The following is a 20,488-nucleotide window of genomic DNA, read 5'->3' as shown; positions in this document are numbered from 1 at the left end:
TCCGGGGCCAAAGCCCTATAGGCGGCTTGGGCCTCGCCTGTTAAACAAGGGGCCAACCGGGCAGACCATTGTTCTCTGGGCCAACCAGCCACACTAGCCACCCGTTCAAACGTGACCAGGAAGGCCTCAGGGTCATCCCCTGGACCCATCTTCTCTAGGTGGATACCGTGCATGAGGTCCATCCGGCCTACTCCGCCAGTCCCAGTCATCGGGTGTGGGGTACCTGCTGTTCCAGTAGCCTGCTGGGCGGCCCAGAGCTGGGTGACCTTGCGCTGCTCCTCCAACATCTGGATCAACGGGAGCTGTTGCTGCTGCTGGTGATCCATCATGCGCTGAATCATGTGCTGCATGGCCTCTTGCTGCTGCTGCATCTGGGTTGCCATCCATTTTAGCACTTCCTCGGACGCCATGCCTGGAAACAACAAAAAAAACACCAAGTGTGGCCGTACAACACCAGCCCCCTTCGGCTCTCGCAGAGTCGTACTTCTCCTCGGGTCCCACCCCTTAGCTCTGGACGCTTACCAGAAACTAAAGTGGCAAGACTTTTTTTTTTTTTTTCCTTTTTTCCTTTTTTTTTTTTTTTTTTTCTGTTTTCTCCCCGGCTTCAGTGAGCAATCCTGCCCCGACGCCCTCCTTCGCCTTTACCTTCACTAGGTCAGTAGAAGCACAGGTAGTTGACCGCTGGGTCTGCCCTCCAGTCAGCGAGTTTCAAGGATCCCACTGCTGCCACCATTTGTCACGATCAGGTCCCTCCGCTCAGCGTGCTGTGGGGCTTTGCTGGGCTTCAGGCCTCTGGCTTCGGTCCTAGGACACGTCTTGTCCCCTTGCACAGCTCAAGCATAGCGCTGCTATGGACTCCTCACAGCCTCTAGTCAGAGTGCCAGGCCCAGTCCTGGCACTCCCAAGCAGTACACAGAAAAAGGATCTTAATCAATAAGGAGTTTAATGTGGTGCTGTAGCTCAGTGGCTGCAGCCTTATATTAATGCGGGGTTGTCCTTACAAGCCCCAGGGTACACAGCATTTAAAACACAATTCCCTTCCCGCCTGTCTCATACATCCATACAGCAATACAGGATTTACCATCCCCCAACCTCCTGGTTATTCCACCTCCATAGAGGAACAGCTGGAGCTTTCCTCTCCCCAGCTTACCTCCATCTCCTCCTCCAGAGACTCCGAGGAGCCGGGCTTTTGTGGCCAGCTCCACCACGGGGGCACGCCCTCTTCTTCAGCCTCCATAGAGCATGCTGAGTCATAGGGATCAGTCCCAATTTCCTCCACCTGTTCCTGCTCAGGCTCCAGCCAGGGGTCAGGTGTTGGTTCGGGGAACCTGGGAAGTGTAGTCTTTGCTACCTTCCTCAGCGCCCTCCGGTGGCTAAGTTTGGTACCACTAGCTTCTGCTCGGCTGTGTCCCAGCTGTTTCTGCCCCGGGCCAGGTCGTACTGCATCACAATATGCATGAAATAGATTTGCATACAACTGAGGCTGTGTGTATGCAGGTCTCTCTCATGCATATTCATTAAGGATATCCTGAAAACTCGACTGGTTTGCGGCCCTCGAGGACCGGAATTGCCCACCCCTGATCTAGGCTATGGATTATCTCCAGTTATTGGGGCTAATGACATCCACCATAGACATAGTTCCTTGAGGCAGAGCTCATATATGCCCATTGCAGCAGTTGGTCTCCAGCCTGTCAGGAATGTATGAACCTACTATTTACCAGCGACCCTCCTGTTCGTGTTAGAAAAGTTACCCAACTGTCTGAAGAAAACCAAACACTTCATCAGGCAGTATACACACATGCACTTAGCGACAAGACTATAAGAAAGACAATAGTTACAAAAGCATTTTTAATGTCCAGTGTTTATTCAATTACCCTGAATTTCTGCTGGTCTCAGCTCTCTTTAGTTGAGACTTACTTTTGAATGCTAAGCTCTACCTTACTAACCCATGAGGTAGGAAATGGAGCCCAGATTTTTACCCTGTGGAGGCAATAGCTTACATTCTTGGGCTGGCTGGGAAGTCCCTCCCTTTGCAGGTCTCCAGCACAGATACAGAGAGGACAGAGAGGGCACCGACGTGACAGACTGTTCAACTTTCAAGACTCTTAGATCTTGTCTCTGCAAGTCCTCTCAGCCCAGGATGGACGGGGGCAGAGCAGGGGTGGAAAGCCACAGTACTCAGATGGGTCACCTCTTTCTCTTCAGATGGGTAACGATAGGCTGACGACAGATGGCCAAGAGGGCTGTTAGCTTGCTCCTTTTCAAGGGCTCACCTATGCATAATTCAAAAGCTCATGCATACTTAGGTGAATGCATAATTAAGGCTTTTAATTACCAGACCTTCCTGCTCTTTTTACCATTTTCTTTGTTTGCTCTGGAGTTCAACAAGCGGTCAGCTCTGTTGAATGACAGTTACACAGGTTTGCCAGGTTCTGATAAACTATAATCCCAGATGGACATTTAGGACCATAAAAAGAGGCCTCATTATTATTGCAGGGTCAATTCCCACACTGGACCATCTGTGCTGATGTTTCTTTTGGTCCCATTTTGGTGTCAGCTCAGCCAGCAAGGCTAATAAATTAATCAGCTTAGTCCCTAACACAGTACTGCAGAGTTTCCTTTTGGCTGCCCATGGCAGAACAGACAATGTCTATTTTCTCTGCATTTTGCTGTGCATAGCCCAAATAGGCCAATGTCCATTTTTACTGACATCAGAGGGTCCAACTTAGTTGCTTGTCCTTGTTAGCAAGAATTGGGATATTTCCTACAGGAAGTTTTCTGAACTGGATATCACAATACCTCCTCCATATGAGCTGCTTTGTATCAAATCACGGTACATAAATATCTGCTTGACCTATTGTCCACCTGGTCTTCTATCTCAAAATGCTTCCCCTCTTTTTGAATCACTTCTCTGTTTCGATCTGGACCTTGCTAATACCATCATTTTAGGTGATTTTAATCTTCATTTTGATGCTCCATCGCTATCTCACCCAGCTCAATTTCTGTCTGAAACTCTATCTTCTTGTGGCTGGACTCAGATTGTCTCTGTTGCATCCGTCAGTCGCAGATGGCTGCGACCGCTCTGCCTTACCTCTTTTCTACCCTTTTCTTCCTCCTTGGGCAAGATGGCTGCCTCCGGTGCCGAAACCCTCGGTGTCTCCAACTCAGCATGGGCATCCCAGTCCGCCATGCTCCTTCCCGTGGCCTCCTAAGGTGCGCGCACGTTGCCTACGCTTAAGTACACGTCATGGCGGGAAACTCGGCGGCGTCCCCACCTCATGAAGTCAATATTTAAGCCTCCACTACACTACCTTCATTGAGTTAGCAAGGACTTCTCTGACCGCTTCTCTGACCGCTTCATTGACCGCTTCATTGACCGCTTCATTGAGTTAGCAAGGACTTCTACTCTGACCACTCTAAGCTGCTCGCTTAGACACCTCGCTACCCTCCGGGGATTCTCTCTCCTAACGAAGCTCTAGGCATCTGCTCCTTGGGGGTCTCTCGCTTCCACCAACCCTTCAGGGTTCTTCTAACTAGACAACCGCTCCTCGGGGGTCTCTATTTATTTCAGGATCTCCTGTGACATCAAGTACTCGCTCCTCGAGGGCCTATCTGTCCAGCATATCCTGCACCACGGACCTTGGGTCCCACCATCTTCATTGCAAGGAAGACGTCTGCACTACGTTCCTGTGAGTACCTCTATGATCCGGTTCTCCAATTCCACCCACTAGGTTCGGCTTTCCGCACTGCGGGCCTCTATCCGCCTTGAACATCTGGATGAGACTTCTACATCTGAGACTGTCTGAACATATTGGCACCGTGCCGGACTTCAGTGCCTTTCCTTCCTGCCTCATACCATCTATCTACAGCAGTACAATAAAGCTTTCCACCTACAAGTGTCTGCTCTCTTAGTTTAGCCTATCGCTGTGGTTCCCCATGGGGCCCCTCCCCGTGGGAGGAGTCATCTCTACTGTGACTAAGGGTCCACACGATGGCACAAACACAACAGTCTCTGCTCCCACCCATAAGAAAGGTCATTGACTCAACTTGGCTTTTGTTAATTTTTCTGGTTTTTCTCTGGGTAATGCCGGTGTCTCTTCTGAGATTCACTTCTTCTTGTAATAAACATATGCCCACCTGTGATACCATGACTATCATGAAGCGGGGTCACTAGCATTTGAATTAATACCCTTGTTGGAAAATAACAATTGTGATTGGCCTGAGGAATTTCTGGAACATTAGAATACCTCACTAACATCCATTTCATTTCATTGCCATTTATTAGACTATATCTATCATCTTTCTTTGATGGCCTAAGCAATGTACAAAATAAAACATTCACAGATAATAACATGTAAATATAAAACAAAACTTATTAAAAACATAGTTACATAGAAATGATGGTAGAAAAAGACCAAATGGCCCATCCAGTCTGCCCAGCAAGCTCCCACATTTATATTCCCATACTTATCTTTCACTGACCACCAAGTTCAGGGCCCTTGTTGGTAACTGTTTGATTCCAATTTCCTGCCACCCCCTGCCGTTGATGCAGAGAGTAATGTTGCAGTTGCATCAAAGGTAAATCATAAGGCTTAATGGTTAAGAGTAATAACCGCCGCATCAAGCAAGTTACCCCGATGCTTGTTTACCCAGATTGCACAGATCAATGCCTTGTTGGATGTTCTCTGAATGTAAATCCTCTTTTCCACATTTCCCCCTGCTGTTGAAGCAGAGAGCAACGCTGTATATGCATTCAAAGTGAAGTATCAGGCTTAATTGGTTTAGGGTAGTAACTGCCTCAATAAGTAAGCTACCCCCACACTTATTTGTTACCCAGACTGTGTAGTTCAGTCCTTGTTGATTGTTGTCTGAATGCAAATCCTCTTTTCCACATTTCCCCTTGCCGTTGATACAGAGAGCAATGTGGGAGTTGCATTAACCGTGTGAAGGCTTATTGAGTAAGAATAGTAATCACCAGATAGTAGCCATCACCATTTCAGCAAGCCACCCCCTTGGCTCTTCTCTTCATTCCCATCCTCTAAGTCTTTATGGATCCACAGTGTTTATCCCATGCCCCTTTGAATTCCTTCACAGTTTTTTTTTTATTTTCTATTTATCAAATGTTTACAATTATTTCAAGCATAACTTGAACAGAAATAACATGCTTAGTAGCTCTACAATTCAAAGAAAATCCAACAAATTAATAAACATCATTCCCCTCAAATTATACAAAAAGTTTATAAACCAACCATTAATTTTCTATAGGGGCTATACATCCCATTCCAGTAGCTACTAAGACATATCTCAAGCCCTCAATAGGGTCCAAAATTAACTCAACCTTAGGAAACTCATTTATTCAATGTCGTGGTATTACGGGATTGAGCTTTTACTTTTGATAGAACAGAAATTACATTTATTTGAAGTTAAACTTTAAGACACTGGAGAAGAAGAGACCACTTTATTCTTTTTACTAGATATAAAAGAAATTAACTGGGAGGGTTGAAAAAATGTAAAGGAATTGCCTTGGTGCTTTACCAAGCACTTACAGGGGAATTTTAACAAAAATAAACATCCCAGTTCCAAAACTTGGGGTTTCAACATAAGAAACTGTTGGCGCCACTTCTGCGAAACCCTCAAGAGGTCAGGAAAAATCTGAACCTTGTTGCCAAAGAAAATTTCTGTTCGGTGGGAGAAGTACTTTTTAAAAACCCACTCTCTGTCCGATTCAAGTAAGAATACCACAATTAAAGTTGATAAACTGCTATGTTTTCTTCAGACTGTTCAAGGACAGCAGAGATATCTAAAGCCGGTGTTTCCCTTGGCAGTAGTATCTGTGCATATAGTATATAGTAGGCTTTTGAAATGATTGGCAAAGTTTCCTCTGAAATTTTTAAAACTTCTATCATATTTTCTCCAAAGCTCTTTTGATGTCATATATGGCAACTTAGGAAAGTTGATACATCTGAGGTTACTTGCCCGGCTTTGGTTATCTAAATTCTGACATTTCTGTTGTAGAATTTGATTCTCTTTCTTCATTTCATGCTGTAAATTTTTTGCACTTTCAATTAGGACCTCTAAAGATTGAAAATTTTGTTGCTTTGCAGCTTGATCTTTCTCAATCTTAATCACCCTGCTTTCCAGTTTTTCCACATTACTAACAGTCTGTAACATTTGTCGATAAATATTACCATTAGTTTCTTTAATTGCTTCCAAAATGGTTTCCAATGAAAAGATTTGAGGCCTTACCAGTTCAGAGATTTGTTCAACACTCCCGGGGTCTCCAGCAGTTTGCTTTGGTGACTCCCTTCTCTGTGGATGTAGTTCAGCTTCAGATGTAATTTCTCTTGATGTCCCGTTCCAGCTGGTGCTGCACTGAAACGCTTCCCCCCGACAACACGGGCTCTGGAAGGGGAACGCGCAGGGCACTCAATTCCAGGGCCTCTGGTTCCTCTCGAAGTTGACTGGTGTGTCGCAGTGCAGGTTTCACGGGCGGTAGTCTATCCTCTTGCGAAGATGAAATTGAATGCTCAGGGCAGAGGTCGGACTCCTCTTCCCTCCAATCGTCTTCCAGCGAGCTCAAAACTAGAGCTTCTGCTCCCCGGCACAAGAGGCAATACTTTTGAATACCTTCTATCATGGGAAGGTTTCGGCCCCGAAGAAAACTCTTGGGAGCATCAGACCAAGATCCTGGACAAAGATTCTTCATCAGATCCGCATCGTGCATCCTTCAAAACCCAAGCCTGGTACCCGAAGAGGCGATCGCCCTATGAAGGGGGGTACTGTTGCGACCGTTGCTGCCCGACGTCTCCACTATGCCCACCTTACCTCTTTGGCGACTCCCTCTTTGGTTGATGGAAATTTGGCTGCCGCGGCATCATTTTGCCAACGCTGCCTTCCGCCATGTTCTCCTGAGGCCTAAGGGTGTGAGCGCGGCGCGGCCCCGACTCAAGTACCAGCTGTGGTGTGAACCTCAGGGGCATCCCCCTGAGATGACGTCATCATCACCAGAAATTTAAGGTCTCTTGTTTTGCTAGCTAATTGAGTTAGCAAAGGGTTTCCTACCTAGCTGCCTCCAGGGATTGCTGCGAATGGGATTCGCTCTCCGCTTACCTTGCTACTCTGCCTCCTCGGACTTCACCAGGGGTACCCACTCCTCGGGGGCCTCGCTCTCTCTCTTGCTTTTCAGGTCGAGTCTGGAACTGGTACTCGCTCCTCGAGGGCCCACGTTCCTGGACCTGCTACTGAATATAACTTCTGCCAGGAAGTCACCGCTGCCTACAACAGCAGTGAGTTACCATCTCTCTCTCAGAGCTTTCCCTGGAACCAGGTACTTGCTCCTCGAGGGCCTACTTCATTCCAGCTCCTGGGCTGTTCCAAGAGACTATTGTGTGAGTGTTACCATCAAGGTTCTGTTCCTGAACTCTGCATACTCTGCCTACTCACTATCTCAGTTTCTCTACAGCTCAGCCATCCTGGGATTGCTGTTCCATTGCCTGAGGGACTACAGCCCAGCCGGGCTCTTCCAGCTCACTACTGCCACCTCTGGTGGTTCTTTAAAACAGTTTAATAAAAGAACTAGTGTGTGTCTGTCTCCCAACTTTGAGCCTGACCGGTGGTCCCACTTGGGATCTTCCCCCGTGGACATGGCCATCTGCCACCGGCCCAAGGATCCACCCACAATTATCACAAATAATAACAATATGGCCCAATTTAGAGCTGAGGGCCATCATGTTGGCACTTCAGGTCTTCCTATCAAGCATAAAGGGAAGGCAGTAAGAGTCCTCTCAGAGAGTGCCATTGCAGTGTCGTATGTAAACAAGCAAAGGGCACATGCAGCCCCAGCCTTGCGGAGGAAGCAAGCAGGATACTCAGCTGTGCAGAGAGGAACCTGTCCCAGTTGATAGCATCTCACATTGTGGGAAAGGAGAACATTCAAGTGGATCTCAGTGGGAACAGGCTGGACCCAGGGGAATGGAGGCCAAGATGCTTTTGAGATGATAGTGGAGCACTGGGGACCATCAGTTGTGGACTTAATGGTGACCCAAGCCAATGGCAAGACATGTTCTTTAGTTGTTCAAAAAAGGTAGGATCCAGTGGGATAGATGCCTTAATCCGTCCTTGGCTGAAGAGCAGGCTCCTGTATGTGTTTCCTCTTTGGCCTCTGAAAGGCAAAGTGATAAAGAGGATAGAGGCGTTGAAACTGGTAGCTTTGGATTGGCCAAGGAGGCCATGGTATGCAGACCTACCGGTAATAAGACTCCTAGTAAGGATCCTGTTGCATTCTCAGAAATCAGGGGTTGCTCTGGTAAGGCCCAATACCAATGGAAGACCATTCTATATTTTGTTTTACGCCTGGCCCTTGAAATCAGGATATCAGTCCTCATGAAACCTGTCCGTATCCCCTGGGAATTGGTTCTCCTTGTGTTAGCTATATCATGGACTGAGGGACTCTATTTAGAGGGCAGGGTGCTAACTGCAGCTGCGCATGCTAGGTAGAGCATGTTTGAAAGCTCTAGAATCTTTGAGATCGAAGTTCCGAACCAAACTCTATCCGATGATGTCGCCCATATGTGAGGACTGACATTCTGCTGTCCTCGGAGAACATCTGTTACAGGTAAACAACTCTGCTTTGTAAAACTCCATTTCTGTGCATAAAACTGTGTTTTATGCGTGGAAATGCATTTGAAAATTACCTCCAAATGTCTTCATTAATCTGATCCCAGATATTTAGCTGAGAATAATGAGATCATCTCAACAAGCACTATTGGAAGTGCTGATTGATCCGGCTGTGAAAATAACGGTGACAAAATGTAGCACTTTTCACAATTATACACCAATTTTATGGAAAGAACTACCGCTAGAGTTGTATCTTGATCTAAATTATTTAAAATTTGAAAAGAAAAAGACCTAGTTCTTGAAATGCATCTTCACTTGAAGATCTTGTTGGGTGGGGGAATATTATGATGGTTCAGACTTTATAATTATTGAATGTTATTTTAAGTAGAAGTGAAATGTAAACAATTGTGTTTATTTTGTGATTATTTATTGCACAAACTTCTTAGTTGGTTGGAATCCGCCTTAGTTAAAGACAGAAAATAAAAAAGAAAGTAAATATACACCAAAGGTTTTCTCTCATTTTGTTTCTATGGGAAAAATACTTAGCACATAGGGGACCTTTGTTTATCAGACAAGCTCCTCTTAACTGTGCCCTTCTCCTTTGTTACCAATTCCTGATTCCACGCTTTCCACTTTGCTATGTTGTATGCTTGGAATAGACTTCTTGAGTTGGTGCAACATGCTCCCTCTTTGGATGTGTTCGATCCTGCCTAAAACCCACCTTCTTGAGGCTGCTATTAAAAAACCCTGGCTTTCCCTGATCTTTCCCTAGTTATTTATAATAGAAAATATGTTTAAAATCAAATTTCATAAAGTCTCTTATTTGTCTAATCTGTGTATCGACTAGATTGTAGGCTTCATGGAGCAGGGACTTTCTCTATACAGCACTGCATATTTCTTTATTTTTTCTGTTTAATAAATTTATTAAGTGAGAAAAAGATAAATGGTTAACCTTACAAACAGGATCAGTACCAAACAATAAGAAACTTCTTGGTATTATGACCCTACATTAAATAGGATATCTCACCAGTTTTACATATTATATCTCAGACATACACCAGACACACCATTCATACTCACACACACCCCAATCACATACATGATAAAACAAGGCAGTCTTTTAACAATAAACAGGCAGATCTATTCAAAGCCAGACAACTAATTCCCCTTCAGCATTGTTTCCTAGAGCCTAAAATAGCCTCTCTGAAATAACAGTGCCTTTTTCTCATGTAATTCCTTCTTTCTTAATCTTTCCAGAGTGCTGTAGCATCATTATTTTCCACATCTGAAAAGATGGTACAGTCGAATCATTCCAGTGCAACAAAATTAACTTTTTTGCCAATATGATGGAAATGGCAATAAATCCCCCCAACTAGGCAATATATCACTCCTCTTAAATGAGTGGAGAAACACCAATTTGCATGTCATTGTTTTCAATATTTGCCCCCAAAAGTGTTGTAACATATGACATCCTGTAAACATATGGCACTAGTCCCCATTTTAAGCACATAGGTGACTCCCATAAATGCATCTGCGTTCCTTTTAATCTGGTGACGTATATTTGATGCAATAATTTAAACTGAATTTCCCCTAAGGGTAGCGGGAAGGAAGTAACAATAAGTGGCAGCAATGGCCTCTACAATATCTGCTTCCATCACAACTCCCAAATACGCCTTCCAATAAGTAAGCAGCTTCACCAAATGAGACACCATTGGCTGTTCCTTCAGGTGCCATACTGAGACACCCACTTTATTAAATGTAGGCACCTTTTCAAAGAAAGATTCATCTTCGTCTGTAAATACTATAGCACCTATGTTCCCCTGTTGGGCTTACAAATATGTAAAGAAACAGAGAAAGCCTATGCCTTTTTCTCTGTTTTGTCAAAAACTTTCAGTCTGCTAAGAGGGTTTACCTGATTTCTTTCAGTCTGTAGCTATGTGGACACTTCGTAGTGAAGGAGAGCTCCTGGAGATACAGCTATATGTAGAGGATAATTTGATGGAATTTGCTTTCTGTAGTTAATCTTTACATTTGACTGAACTCTGCATTTTGTTTTCTTACAGCTAAAAGTTATTGCTATCAATGAAAACCTAGAAATGATCTATGAAGATAATGTTCATTTTGATAAAGATCTTCCTGAGTTTGGGTATGTTTTACTTTTGATTCCTGGAATAATGATTAACACCATGAACATAAAAAAGTAAATGTTAAAAGCCTAGAGAGATTTTTTGGTTTAACTTCACCTGAATGACAGGAATTCACAAAACAGAGGTTTAATTAATTTTTAAAAAATACTTGCATGTTCAGTCATGTCAGATGAAAAAATATTTCATTGATATTGCCCTGGGCAATGGGCATGATCTTGAGAGATTACTGTCTGCACCAATGGGTTACTTGTGGATTTAAAAATTCAGCTAGGGAATGATTGGACAATGCTTGCTGCCATGGAAGAAGTTATTAGAAAATCATACCAACATTTAAAAAAAGGGAATTGTTTTTTAAATTTAGTTTAAATCACAGCATCAGCAGCAAGGTCCAGTGGGCTTTTGTGGCTCAGGTGATGCCCGCTGAATGTGGCTGCTGATCGACTGGCACTAACATTCCATTTTCACATTTTTGGAGGTTGCACCTTACTTTGGCCATTTTCTTTATGTTTTATGAAAGGTATCAGTGTCTACCTCAACCAGACGATATGTAATTTCAGCACAGCTCCGATACTGCCTGACCAGGAAAGGCCTGCAGTCCAGCCTGCTGCATTCATGAGCAATAATATCAGCTCGTCTGCTCCCTTCTGTAGCATGGGGGTGGGGGAGAAGCAGACATCAGGCAGCTCCTGCTTCCGGGTGCAAGATGGATAGATATTCAGACTTTTTATCAAAAAACTACCATTTAAAAAAAAAAAAAAAACCAAACCAATATCCTCCTCCAAAAAGATAATAGTGTCAACCAGGAAGGTGTATACACCACATTAGAAGATAGGGTTGCCTTTATAGGGAGATTGTAATCTGTACTTTTGGGGGGTAATTTTAAGACTGCCTTCATTGGTGGAAAGTCTGCGCACATACTTTCTCTTTGAAGATTGTCAGGAGCAATGCCTGCATGCATTGATGCCTAATTAATTTGTGTGGGTGATATTTCCAGAGAAGAACTCCATGCAAGATTTTGAAAGTGCAAATGTTCGTCGTAGTTCCAAAGCCCTCACCAGCCCCAGCCCTATTCCCTGGAGTGTCTCTTGCCACTACAGGTCAAAGCATGCTTGTAAAGACCCCATTCGTGTGCTACTACCCGCATACAGGGCTGGCAGTTTTTAAAAGCCTGCTTCTGCAAGCAAGCCACTGTTTTACCAGCAGAAATGACTTTTAAAATAAGCCTCTTTGAGGGCAAGTTTTGAACTGATCTGCACTGGGACAAAGTCTGCCTGTACCTTTAGCTGTAGGCTTTGCACCAGTTCTCAAAGTGAAGATCCACATGTACTTCTGCTTTGAAACTTCTCATGGACACAAAGTACACACAGTCACTTGCTCTTGCTTTTTCTGCATGTAACGCGGTCCTTGACCAACCTGACGGGAGCTGCCCTTAGGGCAGACTCCATCGGTCCTCATGTTCTTGGCGCCTGGTGCCTCCACCTGGGGAAGAAGGTATTAGTGGGTGGGATTTCCCTCCCTTCACTCCAGGAAAACAAATGGTACAGGGAACAAGCCTGGCAGTATGTACAAATATATACAGTTTTATTAGACTTTATAAGTATATACATTTCTACATGATTATGTACATTGCTAATTGGATGTCAGACAGCACACTTATCTACTCGTGGTTAATAGTCTCAGGCCACACAATTATATACATTTCTAGAAGGTAGCAAGAACATTTAAAATTTGGAAATTTGGGGTTATTGACCCCCACAGTATACCACCACATAGAACAGAAGGGAGCTCTTGAGTTCCTGCTTAAATCAAGTGTTATTATTATCCTCCCCTTTTTTTCCCCAAGTCTCACCCATGTGCAAAGATGCAACTGGGCTGTTGGGCAGTGTTGGTCTGGGGAGTCCATTGTTTCTAAACCACTGCCATCTCCTCGGTGCTGCTTCCGCTCCGCTGAAAGGTCCGTGCCACTGCTGAGGCTCACTCCCTCCTGGGGACCTGACTCCACCTCCTGCTCTGTCGCTGGGGACCACAAACTCCTGGGGGACCTGACTCTGCCTCCTGGAATGCTGCTGGAGTCCATGCCCTCCTGGGTGACCCAATTGCACCTCTGGACATGCTGCTGGGGTCTCCTTCTTTTTGGGGGGTGGCTCAATCTGCCACTGGGGTCCATGCTGTCCTGGGGGACCATTCGACCTGCTGCTGGAGTCCACGCCTTCCTTGGGGACTGCTCAATCTGATGCTGGGGTCACTTCCCAGTCTGCCATTGAGGTCCATGCCCTCCTGGGGGTCCATTTGATATGCTGCTGGGGTCTCCTTGCTTAATGGGGAGCCAGGGTCACTGCTTGATGTGCCACTGGGGTCCTCGCCCTACTCAGGGACTGCTTGATCTGCTGCTGGGATCCACGCCCTCCAGGGGACCACTTGATCTGCTGCTGGTGTCCCCATGCTCTCCTGGGGGACTGCTCGATCTGTCACCTTGGTAGGAGGGCTTTACCTGGCTTGGGTTTACAGCTCCTCTAGGCACATGGCTTATTTAGCATTCAGTGATTCAGGCCCTCCACAGTCTCAGCTTTCAGTGATTTTAGCTCCTCTAAGCTCATGGCCAGTCATTCACAGTTACCCAGCCTGGATGGATCAACGTCTCAGCCAAAAGGCCAATACCCAGGCAGGGCCATGGGAAGAGAATGTATGCACACCCTTCCATCCTGCCTGGCTTTTTTTTCCCCCTGTGGTCTGAGAACTGTTAGTCAGGGTGAGAATCTGTTTGCTTCCTAGGGCTGTTTTTTTAGTACATTTCTCTCATAAATCCCTTTCCCATTAATAATTCTCCAATGTAGGACATTTTCAGTCATAGTGCTATATGATTTAAAGTGATATTTCACTGCAAGTTACCAATAATAGTCCAGGGGGCTATGACCATGCAAATTCCCCACCTGAGAATCTTACTCATCTCTTCAGTGGTCATTTAAGCACCTTCACAGTAAGGGGTCTGGCAGCCTTTTCAGTCTCATTCTGTGTTTCTGGGCTGGAGACTCATGTTACATTGATGCATTGTCCTCTTTTTTTTTCTCTGCTGCAGTTCACTTAAATGGTAGATGCTCTCAACTCTTCTTTCCCTTGGGAGGGGGGGGGGGGGGTTCATAAAGGTAGAATTTTGCTGGAAAAGTACATGGCATATGTTTGAGAATGGCACCTCCATGTGTACTTTTCCTTCCCGGACTTAAACATGACCTTGGTAATGCCTCCCCTCAATGTGGCCGAACATAGAGGCACTATGGTCACATTGAGGGAGGATGATTTCAGACAGCCAATTAATGCACATAAAAACTCTTTTTACCTATGTAAATCGCTTTGGATATTGGTTTCTTGTTGCTGGTTCATTTTGCTATATTGAGAACAATTGTTAAGTTTTTAGCTGAATAAGAAATAAGGCTGAAGCCTTGCTTCTTCTCCCAAATCTTCACTGCCTTCTCCTCCTGGATTAGATACACAGTTCTTCCTTACTTTCTACACCATTTATTATCAGATCCTTTCTATTCTCTGAGCCTCCAGAACTTCATCTTGCCATGTTTTGGATGGTTGCTCCGCTGCGAGATTCATGCACTTTATTGTTAGTACCTTGCAGCCTTGAGCCTAATATATGTAACCCCTGCTCCTGCATGCTTTGCAAGGGAGTGGGGTAATCTTCAGAGTCTGCTGTTGGTCATTTGGTGCAATGTCTGGGAAATATGCATTTTTGTGCTGTAGGGACAGGAATCACTTGTAAGGCGCAGGGGATCACGCTCAGAACAAAAACCTGGTCTGTATCAGTGTTGTGGTCCAAAACAAAAATAGTTTACATAAGCAAAAGAAAAAAAAACAAAGTCCAGCATATACAATAATAACAGGCAGTCTAAAAAACAAAAAAGGCAGAAACAGTTTAGCAATGCCACTCTGGGTCTTGCAGCAGTAGCAGATACAAAACTGTATCCAACTTAGTCCAGAAAACAACAGCAAATCCTTAAACAAGTTGAGTACTGAGGTAGAGCTCAGGTGATCCCTCCTAGATCTTCCAAAATTATCTTCTCTTGAAACCCTTGGACTTCAGGAAAATCCACAACCATGATCACAACTCTACCTGATGATTGTCCCAACTCCTTGATAAGGCCTTCCCTCCCTCCCTCACCCTTGGAATACAGGGACCCTTGCTGGATCTGGACATCACAGGATCCCCATACAATCCTTCTTCCACTTCAGAACTAGAAAAGAGAGGAAAACCGCCCTCTTGCTTTCAGGAGCCCAGAAAGAACCACAGCCCATGGCTGCCTCTCACCAGCTTGCCTCCAACTTCTCACTCCTCAGAACACTGAAAGAACTCCCCAAGGCGCTCTTTCTAGTGACTCAACTGAGTCACCTTTGGTAGACCACCTCACTGACACCCCCCACCCCCTTTTTAGGTATGGACTCAACCTGTCACTTCTACGAGACCACTACTTCCTTGAAATTCCCTTGCTGGAATTTTACTCACTTAAAATAATAGTAGGGCCTAGTCAGCCTACATACAACTACCCTTGGCAGACTTACCTTTGTTCAGCATGACTTTCCTCTCTACATATACAGGGTGGCCCATGGAAAAGTAGCCTGCCTGCTTGGTATTGGAGGCGGGCTACTTTTCCATGGGCCACCCTGTATTAATCCTTTTTGCTTATTTTCTTCTCCCCACTCAACTTACTCTGTTGCGCAGCCCAGCCACAAATTCCACTGTTGTACAATTTATGCAAATTGCAGGCAATTTGAGCAACATTCATGATTTAAAAGGAGAATAATAATCGCAATGATTAGCTTTCTTTAGCAAAGAGTTTGCTTAAATTATTATTGTAACGCACACTTTTAATTGTTGTTTTATAGAAATGCATAACAAACTGAGACCATCTGAATAAATGCTGCTACTGTTGGGCTTTGGTAATATAGACCAGGGTCAGATTATGGCAACCTAGAGAGCCATGTGAATCCTTTTTCTAGCAACACCCATTATATTTTGGTTCATCTTCTTGTGCTCATACTTTGGCTGTTTCAGCTCTTTAGGAGACAAGCCTTGCGACCATGTGATCTCGCTTGTAGTAAGCTGTCTATGCTGATAGTACTCTGTAATTAATAAATACCATTGTAAGGGCCAACCCTTGCTCTGCCATACAAGAGGTCCTAGGTTCCATTCCTGGGCTAGGACTCTGGTCCCCTGGCTGGTTGGGGCTGGGGAAGCTGTGGAGGCAGCATTCACATCTCCTGGGGAGAAGGGAGTCCCAGTTGTCATACAATGGTGACACCTAGTGGTTGGAAAAGCCCTGACAATTGCAAGGTTCCAGAAGGAATCCTGATGCATGACTCATCAGGCAAAGATTTTGACTTCAAGGACTGGGTTAAGTGAGTTGGGAAAGGATATAAAGCAGACGCAAAAATTCCCAGGTAGTTGTGAATGAAGGCTCATGGCACCATAGGCTAGCAAAGGCTGGCTACAGTTGAAATGGAAGCCCAAAGGAGCAGGAGGAAATTGCTGGGTGAAGCCCTCTCCCCCTTGCCCACCCTATACCTTACAGTATTGTAGTATAGAGTGTCCTGTGAATCCTGTATGTGATTTCTTACCTATAAAAATCATAGTGAAGAGGCTACAGGATTTTGAAAACTACATCATAAAACTATAACCTTCGAAAGTAGTATGAACTTTGATTGTTTTGTTTCTCTGTTGTGCAGTAGTTTTTTTCCATGATAATAGTATGAGAGGGCAGGTTTGAGTGGTAAGACATGTCAGCCTGTGTGTTTCTTGTCGAATTGTTGCATGTCTTCAGTTTCTTAAGAACATAAGATTTGCCATGCTGGGTCAGATCAAAGGTCCTTCAAGCCCAGCGGCCTGTGTCGGGGCCTGGCCAGCCAGCGCGTGCGAGTTACGCCTGCCTTGGGCAGGCGTAACTTTCTCAACAAAGGTAGGGGAGGGATTTAGTTAGGGCTGGGGGGTGGGTTAGGTAGGGGAAGGGAGGGGAAGGTGGGGGGGGGGGCTGGAAAAAAGATCCCTCCGTGGCCGCTCCGATTTCGGAGCGGCCTCGGAGGGAACGGAGGCAGACTGCTCGGCTCAGTGCGCGCAGGTTGCACAATTGTGCACCCCCTGCGCGCGCCGACCCTGGATTTTATAACATGCGCGCAGCAGCGCGCGCATGTTATAAAATCTACGCCCGCGCATATGTTTTAAAATCTGCCCCTAAGAGCTTTTTAAAATTTTCTAGCAACAAATTCCAGAGTTTAATTATGCGTTTAGTGAAAAAAAATATTTAAATATTTAAATATTATAACTTCATTGTGTCCCCTAGTTTTTGTACATTTTGAAAGAGTAAACTGATTCACGTTTACCCATTACACTCCACCCATTATTTTATATTCCTCTATCATATCTCCTCTTACCCAAATACACACATATATCTCCCTCCTCCTACTCAGATTCATCCCCAACCTACTATCTGCACACACACAGCCATACCCCATAATCCCCTCTGCAAACACTCTCCACACAACCCCCTACCCAGAATGCCATATAGCCATGCAAGCATTGTGGTGGTTCCTCCAGCAGGCACTGCTGGCTAATTTAAAATAGGTATTGGAAGAGGGGAGTCATAAAAGTCACGGCAATATCCATGATTTGAAGGTGGATCTTGTGTCCGTTGGATCCCTAACCATGAATCGGTATTGTGAACATGCAGTGTAACATAGCTATACATGTTTTTATTGAGTACCTTTAAAATGGGCACAAGCTTTTCATTAGCCGTTTAGCTTTCTGTATTTTTTCTTCAGACTTCTACAGCCAGTTCATAAAGCATAATGAATAAAGGAAGGCACAGTTCTGTCATGACTTTTGCACCATTGTGTTATTAGTTGAGAAGAATTAAGCTGGTGAGATGGCATGAACAGTGAATGAGACGAGAAAGCTGTAATCTCGGCAAGAATGATTACTACTTTTTTGTTTCTGCAGGACCCAAGGTGGTGTTCATGTCCATAGTGATAAACTGGTGACAACGTCTCCTGTGTTAATGTGGGTCAAGGTTAGCACAACCTGCTGTTTTATTATAACTGGTATGATTAAATGACATTTTTCTGTGTGAGCTCTTACCCAAGCTGAGCTTGATGTGAAGTTGTAAAGTCCCTTTATCTGAAACTAATTTAAAAAAATGTGCCTTTTTTCCTTTTTGTAAAAAGATATTATTGTTGTGCCTATTTACAATAGAATACCTGTCTTATGAGACTTTTCTTGTTCTTTCTTAGATATCCCTTACCAGTAATGTGACCATTGTTTCCTTCCGTCTTGCAATTGGGTGGGTGTGTCATTGTGTATGTCCTTACAGCTGCATCACTTGAATGGTGTTTGTTATTTCAGGCTCTAGATGTTTTGTTGGAAAAGATGAAGTCTTCCAGATTCGGTTTTTCTCAGGTTAGAGCACTGTCTGGGACTGGGCAGGTAAGTTTACAAGTCCTTTTGTAAGATTCATAATCCCAAGTGTTTATGAACAACCTTTGTGGCAGTCCATTGACAAGCAGTCTTGGTGATTGCTGTAATGAATTGGGGGCTGTAAATGTGTGGTTGGAGAGTTGTAGGTAGGGTGTGTGGTGTGGTAGACTAGCTGACGTGTGTGTGTGGGGGTGGGTGGGGTTTTGCATGTATTTAGGGTATAGGAATGTGTGGAGAGGTAGAGGGCTGTATATAAGTGTGTGGGGGTGTTTTTAAGTGGGTAGGAGGTTGTGTGGAGAGATTGTGGAGGGGAATTAAGGGGGGTATACCTGTGTGTGTGTAAATATTGGGTTGGGGTGTATGTTGAGGATGAAACTGAGGAGAGTGCGTGTATTTACATGAGTGCGCTTTGTGTGTGGCAATGTGGTGGAGTGTTTTGAGAGTGTGGCTGTTTGTGTAGTTAGGGTGTGGGTGAATTGAGAAGTATTGGGGGAATTGGCTTTGAAAGCACCTTTTGGCATCATTCTTTACCTGTTGCATCAGATATTTTCCCTCTTTCTGTGAGGGTGTGTAGATGCAGCCGTGTGTGGAGGTGTTGGGGGCAGGTATGTGTATGTGATGTGCATGTGTGGGTGAATGGGTGTGGGAGTGTGTAGGAATGCATGGGGTGTGTGTCACTTTGGAAGTGTGGGAAAGATGGCTTTGAATATACCTTTTGGCGCCATCCTTTGCCAGCTGGCTTAGTTATTTTTCCTTATCTTTGTCTGCCTGTGTGCCAGAGTGCTGAAGGGGAGGGATAGGGGAAAAGGCTCAGCTTTTATAATGGAGAACTGGTCAGCATTCTCCAGCCTCCGAATGTTTCCCAAAACAAGCAATGGAGATTTTGTTGGAGGCACGGTTCTCTGAAAATACTGATCCAGTGTTTCCAGTTTTCACACTCATCCAAAATATTAACATATTCTTCCTGCATGCCAGATCAAGGCTTAGATTAGGATAAGAGAGATTATGTGATAGCTTTTAGGGTAATTTAGGCATGAGGGTGGGCCAGAGGGGAATTTTTAAAAGGCAAGTGCTGCCATCCTTGTGAAAAGAGTGGCACCGTCCTTTTAAAAGCAATTTAGGTATGTAAAACTTTAGACGTTTAAAAGTAGGGGAAGGTTGTTGAAAATGTTGTTGCTATTTGCCAGAATAATAAAAGAAGGTTCATTCCAGTTATCTTTCTGTTTTTAAAAAAAGCAATTGAAAAAGATTTAAATGGGCTAGCAGAGCTTCAGCGCCAGGGAATCCAGGTCCCTTCCTTTGGCCGGCTGTGGAGGCAGCACTCACAGTTCCTGGAGGGAATCCCAGCCAATGTTCAATCTATTGGCCACACTCCAGAAGGAGAAGCAATCTGTGGCCTCCGGCTGAGGACTGATGCTGTTGTGATGACTGGGCCTGATGGGAAAGGGGATAGATAATGGGGCTAAACTCCAGGTAATTGCACCTGAACTCCGATGGCATCGTAGCCTAACGGGCAGGTTCTGGTTGAGCTGGAAACCCAAAGAAGTATGAGGAAATTGCTGGACCAGAACAGACATGTAAAAGGATTGAATTTGCATGTATAAAAAAGATAATGAGAACTGTGCAGCTGTGGTGGTGGTGTTCTGGCCTGGGCTTTATTGAGCCTCTGGCCAGGGATAAACGTGTTCGGGCTTGTGGGTTCCTAGAAGCCAATAAAAAATTGCAAATGTGTTTAGGGGACTAGATGCTTTTGTGGGCAAGTCTGTGGATGGAATGGAAGGTGTTAATAGATTGTTTATGAGGGTTCCCACATGCCCTGAATATCATATTTTTCAGCCATTGACAAATAATTATTTGCTTAGCTAAGTACCTTGGGAGCATCTCCTTTTCTGATTGTTGCCAACTGGCAAAACACAAATATTTCCTGTTGTTTGCCCTCCTGAGGTCAATAGTCCTTTAGCTGAATCAAGCCCAGAAAAGATTTTCGATGAAAAATGCTGTACAGAATCCGAGTTGTTTCTGGTTGAGCCTGTCAGAAGACACTGAAGCAAGAGCTGCACTTGTTGTGCGGGACCTGCAGAACCAGCCTGTGTTCTGTGGCCTTGTCATGCATGCGGTTATCAGAACAAAGACATAAGTTTTCCCCTTTCCCATCTGATGCCCAGGCCAGTTTCAAGAATGCCGTTACTGATTTAGGATCTTTCTCCCTAAAAGTTACTCGGAAACATCTGGGGATATCGTTCAGTCTCTCTCACTGGCT

General features: G+C 44.7%; 1 protein-coding gene across 5 annotated transcripts in view; it reads left to right on the top strand.

Moving 5' to 3' along the window:
• The window catches only part of XYLB (xylulokinase), a 326,783-nt gene that overhangs the window by 19,008 nt on the left and 287,287 nt on the right, over window positions 1–20,488 (top strand). For 3 of the 5 annotated variants that reach the window (XM_029588417.1, XM_029588419.1, XM_029588420.1), the window contains 3 exons: window positions 10,680–10,762; window positions 17,755–17,824; window positions 18,157–18,237. In XM_029588417.1, the coding sequence (XP_029444277.1) occupies window positions 10,680–10,762; window positions 17,755–17,824; window positions 18,157–18,237 (234 nt within the window). Of the gene's footprint in view, window positions 1–3,571; window positions 3,690–10,679; window positions 10,763–17,754; window positions 17,825–18,156; window positions 18,238–20,488 lie in introns of those variants that run through there. The other 2 variants (XM_029588418.1, XM_029588422.1) reach the window with 2 other exon arrangements.

Source organism: Rhinatrema bivittatum, chromosome 2 (genome assembly GCF_901001135.1).
Source record: "Rhinatrema bivittatum chromosome 2, aRhiBiv1.1, whole genome shotgun sequence".
In the NCBI taxonomy this organism is placed as follows: Eukaryota; Metazoa; Chordata; class Amphibia; order Gymnophiona; family Rhinatrematidae; genus Rhinatrema; species Rhinatrema bivittatum.
This window is presented reverse-complemented; position numbering and strand designations above follow the sequence as displayed.